Below are 27176 nucleotides of genomic sequence, written 5' to 3' on the forward strand. Positions count from 1 at the left end.
GGAGTGGCAGGGGTGTGGTACACGGGGAGGGGGGGGATTTTAGGGATGCAGGGGATGGGGTGCCCTGGGGGAAATTTAGGGATACAGGGAATGTGGTACCTTGAGGATGCAGGGGGATGTGATACCCTCTGGGAAATTTAGGGATGCAGGGGGATGTGGTATCCTATTGGAAATTTAGGGATGCAGGGGATGGGGTACCCTCTGGGAAATTTAGGGATGCAGGGGATGGGGTACCCTCTGGGAAATTTAGGGATGCAGGGGGATGTGATACCCTATTGGAAATTTAGGGATGCAGGGGGATGTGATACCCTCTGGGAAATTTAGGGATGCAGGGGGATGTGATACCCTCTGGGAAATTTAGGGATGCAGGGGGATGGGGTACCCTATTGGAAATTTAGGGATGCAGGGGATGGGGTACCATGGGGGTACAAGGGGATGCAGAGGGTGTGATGCCCTCTGGGAATTTTAGGGATGCAGGGGGGTGTGGTACTCTGGGGGTACAATGGGATGCAGATAATAGGGTACCCTGGGGGAATTTTAGGGATGCAGGGGGATGTGGTGCCCTGGGGGAAATTTAGGGATGCAGGGGATGTGATACCCTCTGGGAATTTTAGGGATGCAGATAATGGGGTGCCCTGGGGGACTTTTAGGGATGCAGGGGATGTGGTACCCTGGGGATGCAGGAGGATGCAGATAATGGGGTGCCCTGGGGGAATTTTAGGGATGCAGGGGGGTGTGGTACCCTCTGGGAATTTTAGGGATGCAGGGGATGGGGTGCCCTGGGGGAAATTTAGGGATGCAGGGGATGTGGTGCCCTGGGAATGCAGGGGGGTGCAGAGGGTGTGAGCCTTCCCTTCTCCAATGAACCCTCCCAGCCTGGCTCCATCCCACGTGGAATCATTTCGGTTGGGAATGGGAAGAGGTGCCACGTGGCCCTTGGAGCAGGGATCGGCTCCGCCAGGGCTCTCCCCCCGCTGTTAATTGGCTTCGAATTAGCTCGCTCTGCTAATTAGCCCTTGCTCTGGGCACAGCCCGAGTCATCCAGACATTTAGAAAAAAAAAAAAAAAAAGGGAAAAAAAAAAAAAGCCTGGAAAAGTGTTGGCGCGCGCGGCTTCGGCGTCTCCATGGCAACGGGAGAGCGCGGCCAAGGACGCGAGACATTCCCGGGAAAAACGGGACGTGATGGTGCCAAGGGAGACCGCGGGGCTCGTCCTCCCTCGAGGCAGAGCCGCATCCCAACCCTCGGGATGAGAGACGAAGGGAGAGAGCCCAGGGAAGGGAAGGGAGCCGCGGATCCAGCCGCTGGATTCCCGTTTTCCAGGGAAATCTTGAGCTCCGGGGAGACCTGGCTGCAATCGGAGCCTGTCGGGGGGTTGGGAGGGGGGGTTTGGAGCTCGCGTCTTTTCCCAGAGCAAATTCCCGGCGTGGGGGGGAAAGGATTCCATTTAAATCCCGGCGGGTTTTCAGTGGAAAACACCCCCCTGCATCCCTAAAATTCCCAGAGTGTATCACATCCCCTGCATCTCCAGGGCACCACATTCCCTGTATCCCTAAATTTCCCCCACATCCCTAAATTTGCCCCAGGGTACCCCATCCCCTGCATCCCTAAATTTTCAGGAAAACGCTTCCCTGAAGTTAAAAAACGGGGGATGTTTTTGGGAGTTGTTCCTTTCCCCTGTTCCAAACGGATGTAAATCCCATCAAACAGCTCCCATTCCCAATCAGCAGCAGAAGGGAAAGGAATTCCGGTTTGGAGCATCCCAGGGAAAAAGCAAGATTGACATCAAGGACAAAATAAAATCCAGGGATTCCTCTCCCTTCCTCTGCCCAGGGTTGTTTGGAAAACCAGAAACGACTCGGAAGTTTGAAGGGATAACGGGAATGTGCTGGATCCTGCCTCCCTGGGGTATTCCCAGCCTCTTCCAGGGGCATCCCTGGGAGCTTTCCCAAAGCTTTTTGTGTCCTGCTGCCGCAGGACCGAGGTTTGAGGTGTGTTCCAGGTGGGAATCCTGTTCCTCTGGAGCGGGAATGCCGTGTCAGGATGCTCCTCCTTTGGCCTCCACACCCTTTGGATGTGGGGTTGGGAAGAGCAGAGAGCTTTTCCCTCCAGGAAGCTGGTTTTTTAAGGATGCTCTCCCTGTCCTCTGGGTGATTCCACAGTTTCAGGGGCTCCAAGGGGAGCAGGAGCACCTTCCAAACCTTGGAATTCCCAGATCTTGGCTACGTGGCCGTGAGGCACCATCCCAGCCATCCCTAAAGCTTTACTTGGTGGAATCAGGAAATCATGGAATGGTTTGGGTTGGGAGGGACCTTAAAGCTCATCCAGGTCCATCCCCTGCCATGGGACACTTCCCACTAGCCCAGGTTGCTCCAACCTGGCCTTGGACACTTCCAGGGATGGGGCAGCCACAGCTTCTCTGGGAATTCCATCCCAGCCCCTCCCACCCTCACAGCCAGGAATTCCTTCCCAATATCCCATTTAAATTCCCCCTCTTTCACTTTGAAGCCATTCCCTGTGTCCTGTCCCTCCATCCCTTGTCCCAAGTCCCTCTCCAGCTCTCCTGGAACCCCTTTAGGCCCTGGAAGGGGTTTAAGGAATCCTTGGAACCTTCTCTTCTCCAACCTGGCCTTGGACATTCCCAGGGATGGGGCAGCCACAGCTTCCTTGTGCCAGGAAGAGCCTTTCAAGGTGGAATTTCCTCCCTGTGCTTTCTGGGAAAACGTGGGTGGGTGTGTGTGTGGGGGAGAAAAATGTTCTTAAAGCATTTGCCTTAATTAAGCTTTTTTTTTTTTTTTTTTAATATATATATTTGGAGGGACAGTCACAGCCAGAAGAATCCACACATTCCCAATAACTCATCCCTCCAACGAGCCTGACTAAGCCCCAGGGAGAGCTCCCAGTGCTTGGATCTCATCGAAAAAAAGGAGGAAAATCATCCTGGAATCGTTCCCTGCCCCAAAAAAACCATCTCAGGGGGTTTGGTTGATGATTTGAGCACCTGGAGGGGCAGCTGCTGCTCCGTGGAGCTGGAGCTGGAAACCAGCTCATCCAAAAAAACCCCTTCCCCCTCTAAGGAATCGTTCCTAAATGAAGGATTGGCACGGGAATTCCCTGGAGCTGGAGTTCCACACAGAGAATTCCGCCTGCTGAGGGCTGGGAAGGAGCAATCCCCTCATTCCAGGAAGGCCAGGGAGGAGGAAATCCCTAAGGAATGACTTTGTGGGGCGGGAAGAGAGGAGCAAAGTGCACAGAGGGATCCCATCCCATCCCATCCCGATCCCATTCCAGCCAAATCGGGCCAAAAACCAGGAAATGGCCAAAGAGGATCTTCAGGGAAGGGTTTGGGCTGTGAAGAGACTCAAAATGTTCAAATCCCCACAGAACAGCCCTGAGTGCTTGGGGATAACAGGGGGGAAAGGTCCCTCCTTCCCAGTGGGAAATCTCATGGAATTCTGGCACGGTTTGGGTTGGGAGGGACCTTAAAGCTCATCTCCTTCCACCCCAAAAACCTCAACCCCTTCCCCTGATTCCAGCCTCAAATCCCAAAGGATTTTGCCTCAGGCCCTTCTGTGCACATCCCACATTCCAGACTCCCTTGGCTCATCCCCAACTCCCCCTCCCAGCACCAAAACAGGGATGAGGAAAAACAGGGAAAACCCCCCCGGGTTTAAAGGGAAAAACAGGTGGAGCCAGAGCTGGGAAACCCTTTTCTTCCCTGAGCTTGGAGGGGGGGGAAAACTGAGTCCTGCATCCAGGTGGATCCCACAGTATCCAGGTGAATCCCACAGTATCCAGGTGGATCCCATGGCATCCAGGTGGATCCCACAGTATCCAGGTGAATCCCACAGTATCCAGGTGGATCCCATGGCATCCAGGTGGATCCCACAGTATCCAGGTGGATCCCATGGTATCCAGGTGGATCCCACAGTATCCAGGTGAATCCTACAGTATCCAGGTGGATCCCACAGTATCCAGGTGAATCCTACAGTATCCAGGTGGATCCCATGGTATCCAGGTGAATCCCACGGTATCCAGGTGAATCCCATGGTATCCAGGTGGATCCCACAGTATCCAGGTGAATCCCACAGTATCCAGGTGGATCCCATGGTATCCAGGTGGATCCCACAGTATCCAGGTGGATCCTACAGTATCCAGGTGGATCCCATGGTATCCAGGTGGATCCCATGGTATCCAGGTGAATCCTACAGTATCCAGGTGAATCCTACAGTATCCAGGTGGATCCCATGGTATCCAGATCCCATGGCAGCCAGGGGATGAGGGGGAACAGGGAGACACCCCCGGAATGTCAGAGCCGCTCCCGGAGCAGCTCCTGGCGCTGGAAAAGTGGTGAGTCACCATTCCCATGGCAACTCCGCTTCCCTTGGAGACATCCCGGGGTTGGGAGCCACCGGCAAGGACTGAGGAGTGCCCGGCACCTGGGAATCAGGGAATGGGAAAGGCGGGAAAGAACCTCCGAGCCCAGGGAGTCCAATCATCCCCCAGCGCTGCCACGGCCACCCGTGTCCCCAAGGGCCACATCCACGGGTTTTTGGGGCACTTCCAGGGATGGGAACTCCACCCCCACCCTGATTTAGGTGTAGATCCGGATTCAGATCCCAGATTTCGGGTGGGGATGCTCCCTCAGGGACAGCTGGCACTGCTTCCCGGACCTGGCATGGATCCCTGCCCAAATCCATGGAAACCCTTCCCTGCAGAGCTCCCCGAGGGTGCCCAGAGCTCCAGCTGTGTGTGGGCTGGCTCTGGGCACAGACACTTCAGCAGCTCCTCTCCCTCCAGCAGATGCATCCCCGGATTTCACAGCTTGGGAAGAGCAGCAAAAACCAGCTGGAATCTTCGGGATGGTGCCAGGGCCGAGCTGGGAAGTGCAAAACAACTTCCCAGCCTTTTAGCAGCTGCCTCACACATCCCTCTTGGAGCCCTTCCCATTCCTCTGACATTCCACCTGCTCCCTCACTTTCCCATTCCTCACTCCACCTCTTCCTCACCTTCCCATTCCTGACACTCCACTTGCTCCATCCTCACCTTCCCACTCCTCTGACATTCCATCTACTCCCTCTTCACCTCTCCCACTCCTCTGACACTCCATCTACTCCTCACCTTCCCATTCCTTACACTCCATTTGGTCCCTCACCTTCCCACTCCTGACATTCCACCTGTTCCCTCCTCTCCTTCCCATTCCTCTCACATTCCACCTGCTCCCTCTTCACCTTCCCATTCCTGACACTCTTCCTGCTCCCTCACTTGCCCACTCCTCTGACATTCCACCCCCCCTTCACTTCTCCACTCCTGACACTCCATCTCCTCCTCTCCTTCCCATTCCTGACACTCCACCTGCTCCCTCTTCATCTTCCCATTCCTCACACTCTTCCTGCTCCCTCACCTTCCCACTCCTCTGCCATTCCACCTCCTCCTTCACTTCTCCACTCCTGACACTCCATCTCCTCCTCACTTTCCCACTCCTGACACTCCACCTGCTCCTCCTCACCTTCCCACTCCTCTGCCATTCCACCTCCTCACCTTCCCACTCCTCACTCCACCCGCTCCCTCCTCCCCTATCCCACTTTTCCCACTCCCCCTGCTCCTCCTCCTCACCCCACCAACCCCACCCAGCCTCGGCTGTGGCTCTTTGGTGGCACCAGAAGCCACCACAACGTCCCCCCTGTGGAGACCCAACCACACAAACCTCCCCCCCAGCTGCCATTCCCAGCCATTCCCAACCATTCCCGGCCATCCCACAAATCCAGCCTGACTCCAGGTGCAAAGTCCTGCTTGTATTTGGCTGGTAAAGTGCGAGGCAGGGACACAAGGCCTGGTGGTGGAGCTTGGACAGGACGTGTGGCAGCTCAGAGTGGAAAAAAGGCTTTTCCAGGGCTGCTCCGAGGCCGCCCGAGGTGGGAATTAGACCCGGAACAGCCCCCTCCCGATTCCCACCTCGCTGGAATCCTGGGAAACGCTCCAGGCACGACGAAAGAAGGACCAGGCCGTGTCTCTGAGGTGGAGCTCTACAAACCCTTGGACACAGCAAAGCACGGGGCAGGGAGGGCACACCCGCCCGGCTCCTCCGGGCATTTGGGATCACCGGCATCACCCGCTCTCCCAAAAAAAAGCCCCCCAAGAGCCCCCAGCCTGGCTTTTTCCCCCCACAGTCCAGGAGGCTGGGGCGAGTTCCGAGCTCCAGAGGGTCAGGAAGGCCCTGGATGCCTGGATTCCTCAGAGGACCTGCTCGGTGCTGGACGAGGAGATGTCCAGGAGCCTCCAGGCCGCGTAGGGATTGAGCTCGTCCTGGTCCCGGCACAGGGCCCACACGTAGAGCATCCTCAGCACCTTGTCCTGCAGGGAAAATCCCGGGATTAGCCAGGGCAGGGACACAGCTCCCGGCTCCCAGGCACGGGATCCACGTTTCTGATGGAGCTGGGGGGGCTCAGCCTGGAGAAAAGGGGCTCCCAGCTCCCAGTTCCCAGTTTGAGGGGAAAGGATCCACATTTCTGATGGAGCTGAGCCTGCAAAAAAGGGACTTCCAGCTCCCAGTTCCCAGCTCAGAGGGAAAGGATCCATGTTTCTGATGGATCTGGGGGGGCTCAGCCTGGAGAAAAGGGCTCCCAATTCCCAGTTTGGGGGGAAATGATCCACGTTTCTGATGGAGCTGAGGGTGCTCAGCCTGCAGAAAAGGGACTTCCAATTCCCAGTTCCCAGCTCTGAAGGGAAAGGATCCATGTTTCTGATGGAGCTTGGGGGGCTCAGCCTGCAAAAAAGGGACTTCCAATTCCCAGTTCCCAGCTCTGAGGGCAAAGGATCCATGTTTCTGATGGAGCTGGGGGGGCTCAGCCTCCAGAAAAGGGGCTCCCAATTCCCAGTTCCCAGTTTGAGGGGAAAGGATCCACATTTCTGATGGAGCTGAGCCTGCAAAAAAGGGACTTCCAATTCCAGCTCAGGGGGAAAGGATCCAAGTTTCTGATGGAGCTGAGGGGGCTCAGCCTGCAAAAAGGGGACTCCCAATTCCCAGTTCCCAGTTTAGGGGGAAAGGATTCCCGTTTCTGATGGAGTTGAAGGAGCTCAGCCTGCAAAAAGGGGCTCCCAATTCCCAGTTCCCAGCTCTGGGGAGAAAGGATCCTCATTTCTGATGGATCTGGGGGGGCTCAGCCTGGAGAAAAAGGGCTCCCAATTCCCAGTTCCCAGTTTGGGGGGAAAGGATCCACGTTTCTGATGGAGCTGGGGGGGCTCAGCCTGGAGAAAAGGGGGCTCAGGGAGAACCTTCTCCCTCTCCACAACTCCCTGCCAGGAGGAGGGATCCAGGGGGAGTCTCTTTTCCCAGAAAACACAAATCCCAGAACCTCAAGTCACACCAGAGGAGGTTTAGCTTGAACATCAGGGATCTTGTTTTTTCATGGAAAGGGTCCCCACTCCTGGAAATTCCCAAAAAACCTGTGGCTGTGGCCCTTGGGGACATGGATTGACGATCCCAAAGCTCCTTTTTAACCTGAATAATTCCAGGATTCCTTTCCCTCCCACGGACACCGTTCCTGTGATTTTCCTCTCTGCTTCCAACTTCCCTCTCCTGGAACTTCATCACAAGATCAAAACTCACCGAATTTCCAAAATTAGAACCAGGGTTCCCAAAAATCCCTGCCTGACACACATTAGGAGGCCCCACTGCCAAAAGTTGGATAAGACTTGACCTTGTTTTGTTGGTTTTTTTTAAGCAGAAATTTCTGGGTTTTAAAATTGCCTGGGCTGGAACTTTCCATCCAAGATTTAGGATCTTTAGCTCTTCCCTGGGAGCTGCATTTGGAAATATTAATGTATTTTAAAGCAAATTTTCTTTATTTTTTTTGGAGTGTTTCGGATGATTTTGCTTCAGTTCTGCTCTGAAGTGGTAAAATCATCCAGATGTAAAATCATCCAGATGTAAAATCATCCAGATGTTTTTGGGATGTGCCAGGAGGAAAAAGAGAAGGAAAACACATCCACAACCATCCCAATGGATCTTTCCTGAGGATAAATCACTTGGAATAAGCTCAGGATGAAGTGGCTTGAACTGATTTAGTGGTTTGAACTGATTTAGTGGAACCTGGATTTGGGTGGGTTTTTAGGATTTGGGGTTTTTTTCTGACCTGGTGCTCTTATTAATGGGGAATATCTTAATCCTCAGTGGGCATCTGCTCCATATATCCATGGAAAGTGGGAATTCTGGACCCCCCCCAGAGGCAGATTTCTGCCAATCTGTCCTGAAATCTGGGATTTTAAAGAGATTCCCTTGACCTGGTTGTCCAAGGCCTCCTCTTCTCAATTTTCTGGGAACCCGAACAATTCCAAGCAGGCTAAAAATCCCAGGGGGGATTCCAAGCAATGCCTGTTTGGAGAATTTCCAGTTTGCAGCTGGAAGTTGTGGCTGCTCCAAAGCCCCCAAAGCCAATTTGGGGCAACCTGGGATAGTGGAAGGTGTTTAAGGATGAGCTTTAAGGCCCCTTCCAACCCAAATCATCCTGTGATTCCATGGATTTGAGGCTCCTCTTCCCCTAAAACGCCCCAATCCCAGTCACCACCCAGGCTGCCACTTGATTAAAGCTCAATTTTGGTTTCCAGTGGAAGGTTTTAATGCATCTCCTTGATTTATTGCTGCCCCCAGAGAAACCAGACAGCCAACAGACTTTGATATCCTGTTCCATAATGATCCCATCAATATCCATCTTCCAGGAATGCACTAATTTAATGCAAGGAATCACTGGATCAGCTGTTCCTCCCCCTGCAGCCCCAGTGACAGGCTGTAAATCAGCCCAAGAATTCAAATTAATCCCTTTGTTTTTTGCAAACTAAAGGCAAGGGTTGCAAAAAAAAAAAGAGAAAAAAAGCCAATATTTATTAAATGCCTGTATTAATCCCAAGGAAAACGAGCTGGGAACTGCCAGCTCCAGACATCTCCCTCATTAGCCATCATTAAGCTACTTAAATATTGCACAGGCACGAGGCAAGTTGGAGTTGTCTGGAGTGAAACTCCTGGGAATAAAGGTATTCCAGAGGCTCCTCTGTCATCAATTCTGGGAACAAGGATGTTCTGACAGCTTGACATCACTCCAGCCCCAGCTCCCAAGAGGTGCCAGGGATTTGCTCCACAAATCATTCCCTGCCCGAGGCTTCCCCAGGAGCCACACACGGCATTAAATCCAATTTATGGATGGCGGAATTCCATGGAATTCCATGGAATTTCACTCACCGGATTTCCTTCCACCACCTCTCCTTTGTGGTTCTTTATCACCATCACGACCTGAGCCTGGAAGGTGATGATCAAAACTGGTCCCTGCTCCATCATCTTCCCCATGGCCAACTGCAAGGAGAGGGAATTCCGTTAGAAAATAAGGAAATGCCCTCAGAAAAACCGAAAATTCCATCAGAAAACTAGAAAATTCCCTCAGGAAACCAGAAAATTCCATCAGAAAACTAGAAAATTCCATCAGAAAACCAGCAAGTTCCACCAGAAAATAAGCAAATTCCCTCAGAAAACCAGAAAATTCCCTCAGAAAACTGGAAAATACCCTCAGAAAACCAGCAAGTTCCATCAGAAAACCAGTAAATTCCATCAGAAAACTAGAAAATTCCTTCAGAAAACCAACAAATTCCCTCAGAAAACCAGAAAATTCCATCAGAAAACCAGAAAATTCCCTCAGCAAATAAGCAAATTTGGTGCTGTTTGCCTTTGGGATCAGCCTTCCCCAATCCAGCTGCTGCTGAGCTGAGCCAAGGTGCCCCGAGAGCAAGGACACAAACCACAGACTCGGGCTCGAGCACAAAATTCCAGGAGTTTTCCCTTCCAGAGCGGGATTCTCCCTCCCATCAGAGGGATTCTCCCTTCCAGAGTGGGATTCTCCCTTCCAGAGTGGGATTCTCCCTCCCATCAGAGGGATTCTCCCTTCCAGAGTGGGATTCTCCCTTCCAGCAGTGGGATTCTCCCTTCCAGAGTGGGATTCTGCCTTCCAGCAGTGGGATTTTCCCTTCCAGAGTGGGATTCTGCCTTCCAGCAGTGGGATTTTCCCTTCCAGAGTGGGATTCTCCCTCTCAGCAGTGGGATTTTCCCTTCCACTAGTGGAATACTCCCTTCCACAGTGGGATTCTGCCTTCCAGCACTGGGATTTTCCATTCCAGAGTGGGTTTTTCCCTTCCACTAGTGGGATTCCCCTTCCAGCAGTGGTATTCTCCCTTTCAGAGTGGGATTCTCCCTCCCAGCAATGGAATACTCCCTTCCAGCAGTGGGATTCTCCCTTCCAGCAGTGGGATTCTCCCTTCCAGAGTGGGATTTTCCCTTCCACTAGTGGGATTCCCCTACCAGCAGTGGTATTCTCCCTTTCAGAGTGGGATTTTCCCTCCCAGCACTGGAATTCTCCCTTCCAGCCCTGGGATCTGTCCCTGTGGGAGCAGAGCTGCCCAACCCCAGAGGCAAAACCCAGCAGTTAAAGCAAAAACGGTTGGATTTGATGACCTTGGAGGTGTTTTCCAACCTCAATGATTCCCAGAAAACCCCTGCTGAGTTTAATCCAGGCCCCAAAGTGAAATCCTGGGACACTCACGTCGATGTTGTCGATGTCCAGGATCCTGGAATGGAACTGGAGCCCCAAGGCTTTGGCTTGCTGGATGGGATGAGCCAGCTGGCTGTAAGTCTAAAAGGAAGCAACAAAAAAAAACCCCTTTGGAATTGTCCTGTCCCAAAGAAAAAAGAGGAAGTTCCATGCAGGGAGAACCAGCAAAAAACCAAAGGGAAGAGGGATCTGCTGGGATATTGAAGTGGGATATCCAGGGATATCAGGACTCTCCAAGCACCACCTTTTTGGGGCAGCTCGGGTGTCCCTGCAGCTTCCCAGCCCGTTTTTTGGGATCTCCCAAAGCCCTAAATAATTTTGGGAAGGTGCTGGATGGCTCTCTGGTAGCAAAGAGCTGCACCAGCGCTCCGGGGTTCCCCAAAATTCCCTTCTAAATCCCATTTTCCCCTGCCAAGAATGTGTGGACACCAAGGCATTCCTTCCACCCTTCGCCACAAGGGAACATCCCGTAGGAATTCCAGGATTGGAGCCATGGAGAGGGAATTCCAAAGGCAGCAAATCCCAAAGCATCCCGGCTTGAGCACACAATTCCAGGAGTTCTCCCTTCCAGAGCGGGATTCTGCCTCCCAGCAGTGGGATTTTTCCCTTCCACCAGTGGAATTCTCCCTTCTAGCAGTGGGATTCTGCCTTTCAGAGTGGGATTCTCCCTCTCAGCAGTGGAATTCTCCCTTCCAGAGTGGGATTTTCCCTTCCACTAGTGGGATTCCCCTTCTAGCAGTGGGATTCTCCCTTCCACAGTGGGATTCTCCCTCTCAGCAATGGAATACTCCCTTCCAGAGTGGAATTCTCCCTTCCACCAGTGGGATTCTCCCTTCCAGAGTGGAATTCTCCCTTCCACCAGTGGGATTCTCCCTTCCAAAGAGGAATTCTCCCTTCCACCAGTGGGATTCTCCCTTCCAAAGAGGAATTCTCCCTTCCACCAGTGGGATTCTCCCTTCCACAGTGGGATTCCCCTTCCAGCACTGAGATTTTCCCTCCCAGAGTGGGATTCTCCCTTCCAGAGTGGGATTCTCCCTTCCAGCAGTGGGATTCTCCCTCCCAGCAGTGGGATTCCCCTTCCAGAGTGGGATTCTCCCTCCCAGAGTGGGATTTTCCCTTCCACCAGTGGGATTTGGGATAAACCCCCCCATGGATTTTGTGCTGCCAGTTTTATTCCAAGGCTTTAATGATCCCAAACTCATCCTGTGGGATGACTCCCTTAAGAGGCTTTACCTCCAAATATCGGGAATATTCTCCCATTATCCTCCCCTTTCTTATTTTCCTGCTGATTCTGGACTTCAGAGCTTTAATTTCTAATTACAGGGCTCCGAAATGTTTGATTTTTGGGCTCGGGAAGCACAAGGAATCCACTGCTTTTCCCAGGGGAATCCTTCCAAAATCCTGCCTCTTCCAGCCCTCTGGTGGTGGGGACACGGAGGAGACTAGCTCCAAGAAATTCCAGTGGTTAATCAGACAGCAGGAATATTTTGAGGCCTAAAATCCAATTATTTTGGGGCCTAAAACACAATTATTTTGGATTTTAAACACAATAATTTTGGATTCTACATCCCAATTATTTAGGATTCTACATCCCAATTATTTTGGATTTTAAACACAATTATTTTGGATTTTACATCCCAATTATGTTGGATTCTACATTCCAATTATTTTGGATTTTAAACACAATTATTTTGGATTTTACATCCCAATTATGTTGGATTCTACATCCCAATTATTTTGGATTTTACATCACAAATATTTTGGATTCTACAGCCCAATTATTTTGGATTCTACATCCCAATTATTTTGGATTTTAAACACAATTATTTTGGATTTTACATCACAATACTTTTGGATTTTAAACACAATTATTTTGGATCCTACAGCACAATAGTTTTGGATTCTACATCAAAATCATTTTGGATTCTAAATCCCAATTATTTAGGATTCTACAGCCCAATTATTTTGGATTCTAAACAGAATTATTTTGGATTTTGGAGCACAATCATTTTGGAGGAGTGAAGCCCAGAACAAATCTCTATTTTCAGGCAAAGCTCTGCTTCCATGGAGTCAAATAATACAATATATTATATTATTATATATATAATATATACTATTATATTATGATATAATATATTATTATATTTCTGACATAAATCCCCTCTCAGCCTCTTCTCCAGGATAACCAGGCCCAGCTCCCAAGCCAAAAAAAAGCCCAATAAACCAATTTCCAAGGGAAAATCCCCCCCTTCCCGGGACATTTCCAGGAGCTCCACTCACGGCCTCGTAGCACCAATCCTTGAGGATCTCGAGCTCCCCGGATATCAGAGCCTGGGAAAAGGGAATCAAACAGGGACATTTTAACACAGGGTGGAAATAAGCAGCAATTCCAGCAGCAAAACACCCTAAATCCAAGGAAAACGTGAGGAACAGGAATAAGGACTTCAAAAAACACGCATGAACTGAGTCCAATAAATCCAATAAATTTCCAGGATGAAGCTCCTAAACCTTCCTGGTAAACTTTCCTGTTGAATTTCCCATTAAAATTTCCAAAATAGTCCCCAGAATTCCCACTCCTGGGGAATTCTGAGGTGTGGGATCGAACAGAAGCAGGAGGGACACGCCAAGAGTCAGATCAGGAAGTTTTCAAGGCTCTGAAAAATTCAGGGCCTGGAATGACCAGATTCCACTGGAAACTCCTGGGAAAGATTTGTCTTTGAGAAACCCCTGGAATTCTGGACAAAACCCCTGGAATTTCTGACAAAACCCCTGGAATTCCTGACAGAACACCCGCTGGGTCTGTTTTTGGCAGACACCAAAAATCAAGTTAGCTCAGGGTGGGAAGGGTGGTTTTTAATCCAATGCTTTATAAAATTGTAAACTGGCAGGAAAAATTCCTTCTCCAAGAGTCAGGAGCAGGTTTTTCCCAACTTTTCCCTGGCATTGAGAGGAAGAGCAGATTCCCAGAGAGCTCCCTCTTGTCCCTGAGCCATCACATCCCAAGAAGTCAGGGACAAAGCCCAGTTGGGATCAGTTTTTATTCCTCAGATCAGTTTTAATTTTCCAGATCAGTTTTTATTCCTCAAATCAGTTTTTATTCCCCAGATCAGTTTTTATGCCTTAGTTTTTATTCCTCAGATCAGTTTTTATTCCCCAGATTTGTTTTTATTCCCCAGATCAGTTTTTACTCTTCAAATTAGTTTTTATTCCTCAGATCAGTTTTTATTCCCCAGATCAGTTTTTATTCCTTAGTTTTTATTCCTCAGATCAGTTTTTATTCCCCAGATTTGTTTTTATTCCCCAGATTTGTTTTTATTCCCCAGATCAGTTTTTACTCTTCAAATTAGTTTTTATTCCTCAGATCAGTTTTTATTCCCCAGATCAGTTTTTATTCCTCAGATCAGTTTTTATTCCCCAGATCAGTTTTTATTCCTTAGTTTTTATTCCCCAGATCAGTTTTTACTCCTCAGATTAGTTTTTATTCCCCAGATCAGTTTTTACTCCTCAGATCAGTTTTTATTCCCCAGATCAGTTTTTATTCCCCAGATCAGTTTTTATTCCCCAGATCAGTTTTTATTCCTCAAATCAGTTTTTACTCCTCAGATCAGTTTTTATTCCCCAGATCAGTTTTTATTCTTTAGTTTTTATTCCTCAGATCAGTTTTTATTCCCCAGATCGGTTTTTATTCCTCAGATTAGTTTTTATTCCACTGACCCTGGTCTTCTCCCTGAGTCCCAGATCCTTTTGGTACATCCCAAATTCCTTCCCTTATCCATTTTTTATCACCCCCTTCCCTTTGATCCCTCTGATCCCACATCATTTCTCAGGGCAGAGGATGATTTGCTGTTTTCCAGGCCAGAAAAAGAATTTATTAGTCTTTTAAATAATGAAATATTCTGAGGAAATTTACTGGTTTTCTGAGGAAATTTACTGGTTTTCTGAGGGAATTTTCTAGTTTTCTGATGGAATTTACTGGTTTTCTGAGGGTATTTTCTAGTTTTCTGATGGAATTTACTGTTTTTCTGAGGGAATTTGCTGGTTTTCTGAGGGAATTTGCTTATTTTCTGAGGGAACTTGCTGGTTTTCTGAGAGAATTTTCTGCTTTTCTGAGGGAATTTACTGTTTTTCTGAGGGAATTTGCTGGTTTTCTGAGGGAATTTCCTGGTTTTCTGATGGAACTTGCTGGTTACTTGGGCTCCAACTTCCTTTCCCAAGGATGTTCGAGGAGCAAATCCCGTCCCGCCTTTTCGTTTGGGCGACGGGAAAAAATGAAAGGACGAAGTAAATAAAAAGCAAAAACAAAGTAAAAAAAGGGAAAAAAATTCCAAGGAATGTCTCCCTCCCTCACCTCCAAGACGTTGGGGATGATGTCCCGCTCACACTGCTTCAGGAAACGATCCTTGTCAAAGGAGGGATCCACTTTGAGGATCTCCGTCAACACCTCCGACATCTCCGTCTTGGAGAACAACCCACCTGGGAAAACAAGGCAGTGGCAAAAAACCAGCCCCTGGGGGGGTAAAACAAGGCAGGACCAGAGGGAGGATTGACTTAAAGCCAATCTCAGGCTTTAAGTTAAGTCTGAGATTTATCCCAGGCTTAACTTGTCATCTCAGAGCCCTTCTGATCCCTGAGCGATCCTGGAGAATGATCCAGGCAAAATGTGTGGAAAATGCTGGAAAGCTCCAGAATTTGTCCCCAAAGGTGGGAAGCAGCACAAGGAGGAGTAGGGGGAGCTCAGGGAGGAGCTGTTACCTATCAAGTCGGTGACTTTGTCGGTGACGGCGCGGGACGCTCGGATGAAGGCGTTGTCGCTCTCGTCGTACTTCATCTTCATCTCAAAGAACCCTGCCAGGAGAGCAGAGAGAGCTCAGAGCCCCTCCTGATCCAGGAAAACTGCCAGGGGTTGGGAATCAGAGCTCCCAGTTCCCTCCTCAATCTCCTGGTTCACAACAGGCACCGACCACGAGGGACCTTTCCCATCGTCCTCCTTCTCAGCTCCCAAGAATTGGTTCTCAATTCCCAAGAATTGGTTCTCAATTCCCAAGAACTGGTCCTCAACTCCCAAAAACTGGTTCTCAACTCCTAAGAATTGGTTCTCAATTCCCAAGAATTGGTTCCCAACTTCCAGGAACTGGTTCTCAACTCCCAGGAACTGGTTCTCAACTCCCAGAAACTGGTTCTCAACTCCCAAAAACTGGTTCTCAACTCCCAAAAACTGGTTCTCAACTCCCAAAAACTGGTTCTCAGCTCCCAAGAATTGGTTCTCCTGCTTCAGCTGCCACAAACTTTGGGAGCTTCTGGAAGATTTGCAGGCAGAAAACACACCAGAAAACTGCCCTACACCAGGAACAGTCTGATTAAATCAGGAACAGTCTGATTAAATCAAGAATAGTCTGATGACACCAGGAACAGTCTGATTAAATCAGGAGTGATCTGATTACACCAGGAATAATCTGATTACACCAGGAACAGTCTGAGAACACCAGGAACAGTCTCACTCCTCGATTCAGTGCCCTACAAGGGGCAGGAGATGTGAAAATCACCCCAGAAAATTTCACCAGGGGTGGAAAATCATAGAATAGATCTTAAACTTGGTCAAATTTTTAATAAAACAGCCCCACATCAGTGAGAGTAAAGGTTTTAAGCAGCTCCAAGTGCTTCTCAGCCTCATTGAGGGAGGAAGCCAAGTGTGTCCTGGCTCCAGAAGGGAAAACTCTGCAGAGGAAAAATCCCAAGGGCAGAAAAGGCAGGGGGGGACCTAAAAAAATCCAGATATCGAAGCAAACAGGGCATTGCTGCAGCAAATCAGGGCTCTGGGCACCATCAGAGGGATCAGACCCACAGAAGGGATAACAGGTCCTGCAGGGAAGTTCTTTGGTTAAAAATGGGAATTATTCCCTGGAGGATTCTCCTGCCAGGAACACGGAGTGTTCTCAGAGTGAGACATCCAGGTGGTACCTGAAGGCAGAGCCTGGGGCAGCTGCAGCTCAGCCTGGACTCAAAACCAGCCTTGGAAAAATGTCTGAAGTCTAAAAAAAACCCCCCCAAGCTTGGGCAGATGGCTCAGGGCTGGAGGGGGGAGAGTTTGAGGAGCACCTCTCCTTGGAAAGCCTAAAAAGTGGGATGTAAAACCCACTTCTGGACACTTCCCAAGGAGCTCTGCTTTAAAAGCTGGGAAGAAACAGGATGTGAAGTTAATTATGTTGTACTTTCACACGATCATTTGGTTCCTGAACAAATCTTTTCCCCCCTCCAGCACTGCCAGGGATGGGTTTGATTTGTTGAAGGGTTCTGGTTTTAGGGCTTTTTCTGCCTCTCAGAAACATGAAATCCCTAAATAAACTACCCAAAGATATTCACAATTTGTAAGGTTTTGCAATAAAAACGGGAAGGAGGCAAAGTCCCAGATATTCCAGAGATCTGGGCAGGGGCCAACAGAAACCAGATTTTAGGATCAGGGAATCCCAGAGTGGTTTGGATTGGAAAGACCTTAAAGATCATCTCATTCCAAACCTTGCCGTGGGCAGGGACACCTCCCACTATCCCAGAGTGGTCCATCCTGGCCTTGGACACTTCCAGGGATGGGGCAGCCACAGTTTCTCTGGGAATTCTATCCCAGCCTCTCCTCACCCTGTTGATTTATAAGGATTTTCCTCAGCTCCAGGCCAGGAGGAGCAGACCTGGTGCCCTCTCCTGCCCTCTCCCTGCTGCTAGAAGTGCCCTTCCAGCCTCTTCCCAGAGCCACCACAAGGCTGGTGAGGGAAAAAGGGGGACAAAGAAGAGCTCAAAGAGTTCTTTTGGAAAACAGGTTTTGGTGCCTGCAGGGACTGATCCAGCAGGAGGGGCTGGAACACAGATGGAGCAGCTTGGAAAAGCTGCAGAGCTGTCAACTCTTCCTCCCCCCTTCCCATTCACACCACTCCCAGCACCAGCTCCAACCCCTTCCACAGGAAGGCTGGGAATTTGGGATTGGCACAGATGGAATGAGACCCCCACCAGCAGGAATCAGGGCTGGGAAAAAGAAGGAAGCTCCTGCTTTGCCTCTCAAACACTCACTGTTGAAAACCACGTTGTTGTCCTTGAAATCTTTCCACTGCTGGTACCACTTGGAGTCTTTGTGCAGCACCATTCCCATGGCCTCCCTGGAAAGGGCAGGAAACAGGGATAAAACATGGAGACAGGGGAGAAAATCAACTTACAACAGTGGGAGAACAAAGAGGAGGAACATCCCTGCAGCCCTGAGGCTGATGCAGAACAGAAGTGAGGAGACACATCAGTGATAAGCCCATAAATTATACACCAGATAAATTAGAACCCCATAAATTAATTATAATCAGAATTACTTAGAATTATAATTCTAAGTAAATTAGAACCCCATTAATTAATCAGACACCTCATAATTGGTACAGCAGGGAAATAACACACCACATAAATAATAATTGACTGAGAGGGCTGAGGCAGCAGGGAAAGCAAAGGAGCTCAGGCTCAGTCCTAATTCCAAGCCTAAATCCACGTGAAGATGTTAAAACTGACAACAAAACACGTGCCCAAGTCAAAATTTCATCTTTGACCATTAAATTTATAAGTTTCAAGTGCCCACTTTCACTCTGGGAAGACTCAGGATCATCAGCTCCCGCTGGGAATGTGCTCCAGGAGCTCCCTGTTCACCCCCCAAAGCCTCATCCAGCTCTTGGCTTTTAATCCCTGCCCTGTAGTTCAGTTTGGAAGGTTTTTGTTCAATTAGACACAGAAATATCCCCCCCAGATGAGCCCAACACCTACTCATTAGCCTCAAATATCCTCTCCTCTTTGATCCTCTCTCCGGAATATTCCGTTCGTTTCCGGAGCCGCTCCGGGCGTTTGTAGGGCCCAGTTTGCCCCAAAACACTTTCATCGATTTCCTTCTTAACACTTTCTACTCCCTGGAAGGAAAAGAATCCCTGTTAAATTCCATTTATTGGCCCCCCCTCACCCTTCCCAAAAAGTGCCCCTGGAGCCTTCCCTTCTCCAGCCTGGCCTTGGACACTCCCAGGGATGAGGCAGCCACAGCTTCTCTGGGAATTCCATCCCCACCCTCACAGCCAGGAATTCCTTCCCAATATCCCACTTAAATTCCCCTCTTTCACTTGGAAGCCATTCCCTGTCTCCTGTCCCTCTATCCCTTATCCCAAGTCCCTCTCCAGCTCTCCTGGAGCCCCTTTAGGCCCTGGAAGGGGTTTAAGGAATCCTTGGAACCTTCTCCAACCTGGCCTTAGACACTTCCAGGGATGGGGCAGCCACAGCTTCTCTGGGAATTCCATCTCAGCCTCTCCCCACCCTCCCAGCCAGGAATTCCTTCCCAATATCCCATCTATCCCTGCCCTCTGGCAGTGGGAAGCCATTCCCTGTGTCCTGTCCCTTCATTCCTCGTCCCAAATCCCTCTCCAGCTCTCCTGGAGCCCCTTCAGGCCCTGGAAGGGGCTCCAAGGTCTCCCTGGAGCCTTCCCTTCTCCAACCTGGCCTTGGACACTCCCAGGGCTGGGGCAGCTTTTGGGTGACACCAAAACACACAAACCCTGATTATATTTTCCACCAAATCCAAGCTTTAGGACAGAGCCAGTCTGAGGGAGTGCCAGACCTGCCAAGGGAATGCCAGACCTTCCAGGGCAGTGCCAGACCTGCTGAGGGAATGCCAGACCTGCCAGGGCAGTGCCAGACCTGCTGAGGGAATGCCAGACCTGCCAGGGCAGTGCCAGACCTGCCACCACACCCAGGAGCCGCGGGTTTAATTTCAAGCCCCGGCACAAACTCCCCCCTCGCAGCTCCCACATTCCCACTGGGAATGTGGGGAAAAAAGTGGGAATTTCCCACCTAGACCTGCTCTCTTCTGAGTCACACCCAGAGCAGCTCTTGGAGCAGCTCCTGGGGGCACAAAGGGATTTTTTTATAGAGCTTTCCCCAATCCAAGGTTTTGTTTAAGGGACGGGAATTCTGTGGCCCAGGATATCGGGTGATTGTTATTTTCCAGGCCGTTCCCAGGGCCTGGATTCCTGGGAATTGTGTACCTGAGAGATGGCTTTGAAGGCTGCAGTCCTGCCCAGCTTCTCCCCTCCCTTGGTGACGGACTCAGCCGATTGTTTGGCCGTTTTTGCTGCTTCTTCCACACCCTCCTTGATCCGGCGGCCGAGGTCGCTTCTACTGACCTCGTCCAAACTCTGCCAAAAACCAGGGAAGGGGAAGGTCAGAGCAGCTCCTGCCATTCCCTGTCCTCATCCCAATCCATCTCCAGCTCTCCTGGAGCCCCTTCAGGCACCAGAAGGGGTTTAAGGAATTCTTGGAGTCTTTTCTTCTCCAACTTGGCCTTGGACACTCCCAGGGCTGGAGCAGCCACAGCTTCTCTGGGAATTCCATCCCAGTCCCTCACCACCCTTCCAGGGAAGAATTCCTTCCCAATATCCCATCTATCCCTGCCCTCTGGCACTGGGAAGCCATTCCTGTGTCCTGTCCCTCCATCCCTCATCCCAAATCCCTCTCCAGCTCTCCTGGAGCCCCTTTAGGCCCTGGAAGGGGCTCTGAGGTTTCCTTGGAATCTCCTCTTCTCCAACCTGGCCTTGGACACTTCCAGGGCTGGGGCAGCCACAGTTTCCCTGGGAATTCCATCCCAGCCCCTCCCCACCCTCATAGCCATAATTCCTTCCCAATATCCCACCTAAATTCCCCCTCTTTCACTTTGAAGCCATTCCCTGTGTCCTGTCCCTCCATCCCTCATCCCAAATTCCTCTCCAGCTCTCCTGGAGCTCCTTCAGACCCTGGAAGGGGCTCTGAGGTTTCCTTGGAATCTTCTCTTCTCCAGCCTGGTCTTGGACACTCCCAGGGCTGGGGCAGCCACAGCTTCCCTGGGAATTCCATCCCAGCCCCTCCCCACCCTCCCAGCCAAGAATTCCTTCCCAATATCCCATTTAAATTTCCCCTCTTTCACTTGGAAGCCATTCCCTGTGTCCTGTCCCTCCAGCCCTCATCCCAAATCCCTCTCCAGCTCTCCTGAAGCCCCTTCAGACCCTGGAAGGGGCTCTGAGGTTTCCCTGGAACTTTCTCTTCCCCAGGTGAACCCCCCTCAGTTCTCCCAACCTGGAGAATCCCAAATCCCAGGATGGTTTGGGTTGTGGGCAGGGACACCTTCCACTACACCAAGTTCCTCCAAACCCTCTTCCAACCTCAGCTACTCCAAAATTCCCAAAGTTCACCAGATATATCTTTAAAAAAGTGGGAATTTTCACCAGATATATCTTTAAAAAAGTGGGAATTTTCCACCTGGAACTGGGCTCTTCTGAGTCACATCCAGAGCAGCTCCTGGGGCCAGAAAGGGATTTTTTTTATAGAGCTTTCCCCAATTTGAGGTTTTATTTAATGGATGGGAATTCTGTGGCCCAAAATATTGTGTGGTTGTGATTTTCCAGAGTTATTTTAGGCAGGAATATTCTGGAAAACACCCCCAGTGCCCCCTCTGAAATCCAGGGTGATTCCTTGCTGGGAAAGGTCTGGATGGAAGAGATGCCAGAGGTGTGATCCGAGGCAGAAATTGGAATTTAAGGGGCTTTAAACATCAAATAAAAGGCTCCAAAAAAGCTCATTTTGTTCCTAATTTGGAAAATCAACCACTTGGCACCGAAGGGGTGGGGGGGAAAGGTGATAATTCAAATTACACCCAAATCTCCCACTTAAAAGTTGAATTTCCTCAGGGAAAGGTCCTTTTACCTCTTTAACTGTCCCTGTTATTTCTTCAAGTTTCTTTTTAATCACTTCTGAGGTTTTCACTGTTTCGGATTCGATGGTTTTCTGAGGGGAAAAAAAACAACATGAGGACCAAAAACCCCTCAAAAGCAGTTTAGTACAGAACAAAATGCCATTAAAGATGGAATTGAGGGCAAAAAAATTCCATTTTAGGAGTTCCTCCCTTGAGCCACCAGCTCAGTTTGGTAAAAAATGTTTAGAGCTCTCAAATTCAACTGTTTAATGCCAAATTTAATGTCAAGTTTAATGTCAAATTTACTATCTAATTTAATGCCAAATTTAATGGTAAATTTAATGTCAAATTTTAGGCCAAATTTAATGTCAAATTTAATGAAACATTTATTGTTAAATTTAATGCCAAATTTAATATCAAATTTAATGTCAAATTTAATGTTAAATTTAATGAAACATTTAATGCCAACTTTAATTTCAAACTAATGCCACATTTAATGTAAAATTTAATGCCAAATTTAATATCTAATTTAATGCCAAATTTCATGTAAAATTTAAAGTAAAATTTAATGTAAAATTTAATGCTAAATGTAATGTCAAATTTATTGTCAAATTTAATGGTAAATTTAATGTAAAATTTAAAGTAAAATATAAAGTAAAATTTAATGCCAAATTTAATATCAAATTTAATGCCAAATTTAATGTAAAATTTAATGCCAAGTTTAATGCCAAATTTAATGAAACATTTAATGCCAAATTTAATGCCAAATTTAATATCAAATTTAATGTCAAATTTAATGAAACATTTAATGCCAAATTTAATGCCAAATTTAATGGTAAATTTAATGTCAAATTTAATGTCAAAATTCATATCTAATTTAATGCCAAATTTAATGGTAAATTTAATGTCAAATTTAATGTCAAATTTCATATCTAATTTAATGCCAAATTTAATGGTAAATTTAATGCCGAATTTAATGCCAAATTTAATGTCAAATTTATTGTCATATTTAATGGTAAATTTATTGTTAAATTTAATGTCAAATTTAATGTTAAATTTAATGTCAAATTTAATATCTAATTTAATGCCTAATTTAATGGTAAATTTAATGTCAAATTTAATGAAACATTTAATGCCAAGTTTAATGCCAAATTTAATGAAACATTTAATGCCAAATTTAATGTCAAATTTAATGCCGAATTTAATGTCAAATTTAATGTCAAATTTAATGCCAAATTTAATGTCAAATTTATTGTCCTATTTAATGGTAAATTTATTGTTAAATTTAATGTCAAATTTAATGGTAAATTTAATGTAAAATTTAAAGGAAAAATTAATGGTAAATTTAATGCCAAATTTAATATCTAATTTAATGCCTAATTTAATGGTAAATTTAATGTAAAATTTAAAGGAAAAATTAATGGTAAATTTAATGCCAAATTCAATGTCAAATTTAATGCCATATTTAATGCTAAATTTAATGTCACATTTATTGCTAAATTTAATGCTAAATTTAATGTCAAATTTAATGCTAAATTTAATGTAAAATTTAATGCCAAATTTAATGTAAAATATAAAGTAAAATTTAATGTCAAATTTAAAGTAAAATTTAATGTCAAATTTAAAGTAAAATTTAATGCTAAATTTAATGTAAAATTTAATGTCAAATTTAATGCCAAATTTAATGCCAACTTTAATTTCAAATTTAATGCCACATTTAATGTCAAATTTAATGGTAAATTTAATGGTAAATTTAATGTAAAATTTAATGTCAAATTTAATATCTAATTTAATGCCAAATTTAATGGTAAATTTAATGTCAAATTTAATGTTAAATCTAATGTTACATTTAATTTCAAATTTAATGCCAAATTTAAAGTCAAATTTAATGGTAAATTTAATGTAAAATTTAAAGTAAAAATTAATGCCAAATTTAATGCCAAATTTAATGCCAAATTTCCCTCATTTTTCCCGAGCTTTCCCCCCCCATTCCCATTTTTCCCAAACTCTCACGTATTTCCTGCGCGCCTCCCGCAGCGCCTCCGACTCCTCGAGCCTTTTGGCCTCCTCGCGGAATTTCTGGATGTTCTCCTTCATCTCCCTGTTCCTGGCCAGCTCCTGTTTGATGTTCTCCACAAATCCCGACAGGAAACCCTTCCTGCCCCCCGAGGAGGAGCACCTGGACTGGAAAAATCGGGATTTGGGATCACTGGGAGGGTTGGGGGGGGAATTTGGGGGGGATTTGGGGGGAATTGTTCGTTTTTTTCCTGTTGTTTTGATTTTTTTGAGGGATTTTGGTGTGGGATAAATGGGGATTTTAGGGAGAATTGATTTTTTTTAAATGGTAGAGGATTAAAATTGAATAAAGGAATAAAATAAATAAAAAAGGGAATAAAGGGAATAAAGAAGTAAATGAAAAGGATATATATAAATTAAATAATAACATAAATAAAAATAGACAGGTAATAAAGGGAATAAACAAGTAAATAAAAATAAAATAAATAAAATAAAATAAATAAAGGTAATAAACAAGTAAATAAAAATAAAAATAAATAAAATAAAATAATAAAAGGAATAAACAAGTAAATAAAAAATATAAATAAATAAAATAAAATAAAAATAATAAAGGGAATAAACAAGTAAATAATAAGGATATATATAAATTAAATTAAATAATAAAATAAAGGGAATAAACAAATAAAAATATAAATAAATAAAGTAAAATAAAAATAATAAAGGGAATAAACATGTAAATAAGGATAGAAATAAATAAAATAAAATAATAAAATAAAATAGATAAATAATAAAGGAAATAAACAAGTAAATAATAAGAATACCAATAAATTAAATAAAATAATAAGATAAAATAGATAAATAATAAAGTGAATGAACAGAGAAATAAAATATAATATAACTTAAATAAAATTATAAAATAATAAAAACAGAAAAAGTAAATAAAGAGATAAATAAAATATAATATAAATAAATGAAATAAAATTATAAAATAATAAAAATAGAAAAAGTAGATATAAAATGTAATATAAATAAATGAAATAAAATTATAAAACAATAAAAATAGAAAAAGAGATAAAATAGAAATAAATGAAATAAAATAATAACATAATAAAAACAGATAAATAATAAAGAAAATAAATAAATAAAATACAACAAATAAGTAAATTAAAGCAATAAAATTAAAGCAAAAGGAAAATGGAGCTGATAATTGAAAAACCAAGCAGGTGACCTCTCCAAGAGCCAGAATTCCCAGATATTTCCTGGAATCCCAGGACAGTTTAGGTTGGAAGGGCCCCGGGCAGGGACACCTGGTTGCTCCAACCCCCCTTCCAACCTCAACCACTCCAAAATTCCTGCAGTTTATTGGCTACATCTTATAAAAACCTGGGAAATTTTCCACCTGGACCTGGTGCTTCTCCACCTCCAGCTCAGGATTCCAAAGGGAAACCACTCTGGAATTCCGAATTCCACCAATTCCGGCCTCAACCAACCTGGGGGGTGTCCAGGGCAGGGCCGCGGATCCCGTAGACATTCCTGGGAAAGGCAGCGAGGGGAGAACGTCTGGAAAAGAGCCACAGGCCCCCCAGGAGACACCTCTGCAAGGAAAACACCCCCCAGGTCAGGGAACATTCCAAAAGATGGGATTTAGGGATGAGGACGAGAAGCAAATCAGGGTGTTTTTTTTTTTTTCCAGGAGAATTCTTCCCAGACGCAGCTTTGGAGGGAAAAGCGGGAATTTCCCGGTTGTGTTCGGGCAGGAAGGAACCCTTTGGCATCAAATCAGAGCAGGGAAGATCCGATGGATCCCAGAAAACCAGCCAGTGCCAGAGGCAGTTTGGGATGCAGGAGGTTTAAAACCCATCCAAGCCCATTCCATGGGCAGGGATTTGGGATGGAGGGGCTTTAAAACCCACCCAATCCCACCCCCTGGGTAAGATTTGGGATGGAGGGGCTTTAAAACCCATCCAATCTCACCCCATGGGCAAGGATTTGGGATGGAGGGGCTCTAAAACCCATCCAAGCCCACTCCATGGGCAGGGATTTGGGATGGAAGGAGTTTAAGGACCATCCAATCCCACCCCAAAGCGGGGACAGTTTGGGATGGAGGGGGTTTAAAACCTATCCAAGCCCACTCCATGGGCAGGGATTTGGGATGGAGGGGGTTTAAAACCCACCCAATCCCACCCCCTGGGTAAGATTTGGGATGGAGGGGGTTAAAGGACCTTCCAATCCCACCCCATGGGCAGGGACAGTTTGGATTTAAAGACCATCCAATCCCACACAGTGCCAGGGACAGTTTGGATGGAGGGGCTTTAAAACCCACCCAATCCCACTCCATGGGCAGGGATTTGGGATGGAGGGTCTTTAAGGATCACCTAATCCCACCCAATGCCAGGGGACAGTTTGGGATGAAGGGGGTTTAAAACCCACCCAATCCCACCCCATGGGCAGGGATTTGGGATGGAGGAGGTTTTAAACCCACCCAATCCTACCCAGTGCCAGGGACAGTTTGGGATGAAGGGGCTTTAAAACCCCATCCAATGGGCAGGGATTTGGGATGGAGAAGCTTTAAGGACCATCAACCCCATCCAGAGCCAGTGCCAGGGGTAGTTTGGGATGGAGGGGGTTTAAAACCCATCCAATCCTGCTCCATGGGAACGGATTTGGGATGGAGGGGGTTTAAAACCCATCCAAAGGGCAGGGACAGTTTGGATTTAAAGACCATCCAGTCCCACCCCTGCAGGGCAAGGATTTGGGATGGAGGGGGTTTAAAACCCATCCAATTCCACCCCAAAGCAGGGACAGTTTGGGATGAAGGGGGTTTAAAACCCATCCAATTCCACCCCAAAGCAGGGACAGTTTGGGATGAAGGGGGTTTAAAACCCATCCAGTCCCACCCCTGCAGGGCAGGGATTTGGGATGGAGGGGCTTTCCGGAGCATCCAATGCCACCCCCCGGCCCGGGCAGGGGCAGTTCCCTCGCGGGTCGCTCCGGGCTGTCCCGGGGCACGGGGAACAGCGGCCGCGGGTCCCCCGGGGGTGCCACGGCCGGGGCCGGGCCCGGCTGGGGGTGAGGGCAGGGCGGGCCCCGCGCTGTGCCCCCGGCCCGGGTGGCCCCGCGCTGCCCCGGCGTTGTCCCGCCGCCCCGGCTGAGCCCCGTTTCCCTGCCCGGATCCCCCCCGTCCCCTCCCCGCTCACCCCGCACCCTCCGGCCGCCGCCATCGCCCCGCGCCGCCGTGACCTTCGCGCGGCGCCGCCAGGTGACGTCACTGCCGCGCGACAGCCGCGGCCACGTGGGCGGGAGGGGAAGGGAAGGGAAGGGAAGGGAAGGGAAGGGAAGGTTTGGGAAGGGAAGGGAAGGTTTGGGAAGGGAAGGTTTGGGAAGGGAAGGGAAGGTTTGGGAAGGGAAGGTTTGGGAAGGGAAGGTTTGGGAAGGGAAGGGAAGGGAAGGGAAGGTTTGGGAAGGTTTGGGAAGGTTTGGGAAGGGAAGGGAAGGGAAGGGAAGGGAAGGGAAGGGAAGGTTTGGGAAGGGAAGGTTTGGGAAGGGAAGGTTTGGGAAGGGAAGGGAAGGTTTGGGAAGGGAAGGGAAGGGAAGGGAAGGGAAGGGAAGGGAAGGGAAGGGAAGGGAAGGGAAGGGAAGGGAAGGGAAGGGAAGGGAAGGGAAGGTTTGGGAAGGTTTGGGAAGGTTTGGGAAGGTTTGGGAAGGGAAGGGAAGGGAAGGGAAGGGAAGGGAAGGGAAGGGAAGGGAAGGGAAGGGAAGGGAAGGGAAGGGAAGGGAAGGGGGGTTCGATCCTTGGGGGGACAGAGGGACACCCGGACACCCCCTGGGGACAGAGGGACACCCAGA

At 47.6% G+C, this 27176-nt stretch overlaps 1 protein-coding gene and 2 long non-coding RNA genes across 3 annotated transcripts; 2 read left to right on the top strand and 1 right to left on the bottom strand.

The window, feature by feature from the left end:
* The first annotated feature begins 3730 nt into the window (after window positions 1-3730).
* LOC127461489 (uncharacterized) lies at window positions 3731-4383 on the top strand. The gene is made up of 3 exons (XR_007900091.1): window positions 3731-3757; window positions 3818-3957; window positions 4258-4383. It is a non-coding gene; the product is annotated as an uncharacterized LOC127461489 (long non-coding RNA).
* A 1396-nt stretch (window positions 4384-5779) lies between these two features.
* TIMM44 (translocase of inner mitochondrial membrane 44) lies at window positions 5780-26589 on the bottom strand. The gene is made up of 13 exons (XM_051769316.1): window positions 26528-26589; window positions 24821-24925; window positions 23328-23498; window positions 21326-21406; window positions 19636-19785; window positions 18374-18513; window positions 17648-17733; window positions 15344-15436; window positions 14940-15064; window positions 12872-12922; window positions 10583-10672; window positions 9235-9345; window positions 5780-6353 (listed from the first exon to the last, which is right to left on the bottom strand). The coding sequence occupies exons 1-13, from the start codon at window positions 26549-26551 to the stop codon at window positions 6234-6236; spliced, it is 1347 nt and encodes a 448-aa protein (XP_051625276.1). The 5' UTR covers window positions 26552-26589; the 3' UTR covers window positions 5780-6233.
* On the top strand, window positions 9854-11956 carry LOC127461490 (uncharacterized). The gene is made up of 3 exons (XR_007900092.1): window positions 9854-9894; window positions 9976-10100; window positions 11596-11956. It is a non-coding gene; the product is annotated as an uncharacterized LOC127461490 (long non-coding RNA).
* Window positions 26590-27176: the final 587 nt, after the last annotated feature.

This window comes from Manacus candei, unplaced genomic scaffold (genome assembly GCF_025592945.1).
Source record: "Manacus candei isolate 608988 ecotype Guabito, Panama unplaced genomic scaffold, ASM2559294v1 h1tg000106l, whole genome shotgun sequence".
Lineage (NCBI taxonomy): Eukaryota > Metazoa > Chordata > Aves > Passeriformes > Pipridae > Manacus > Manacus candei.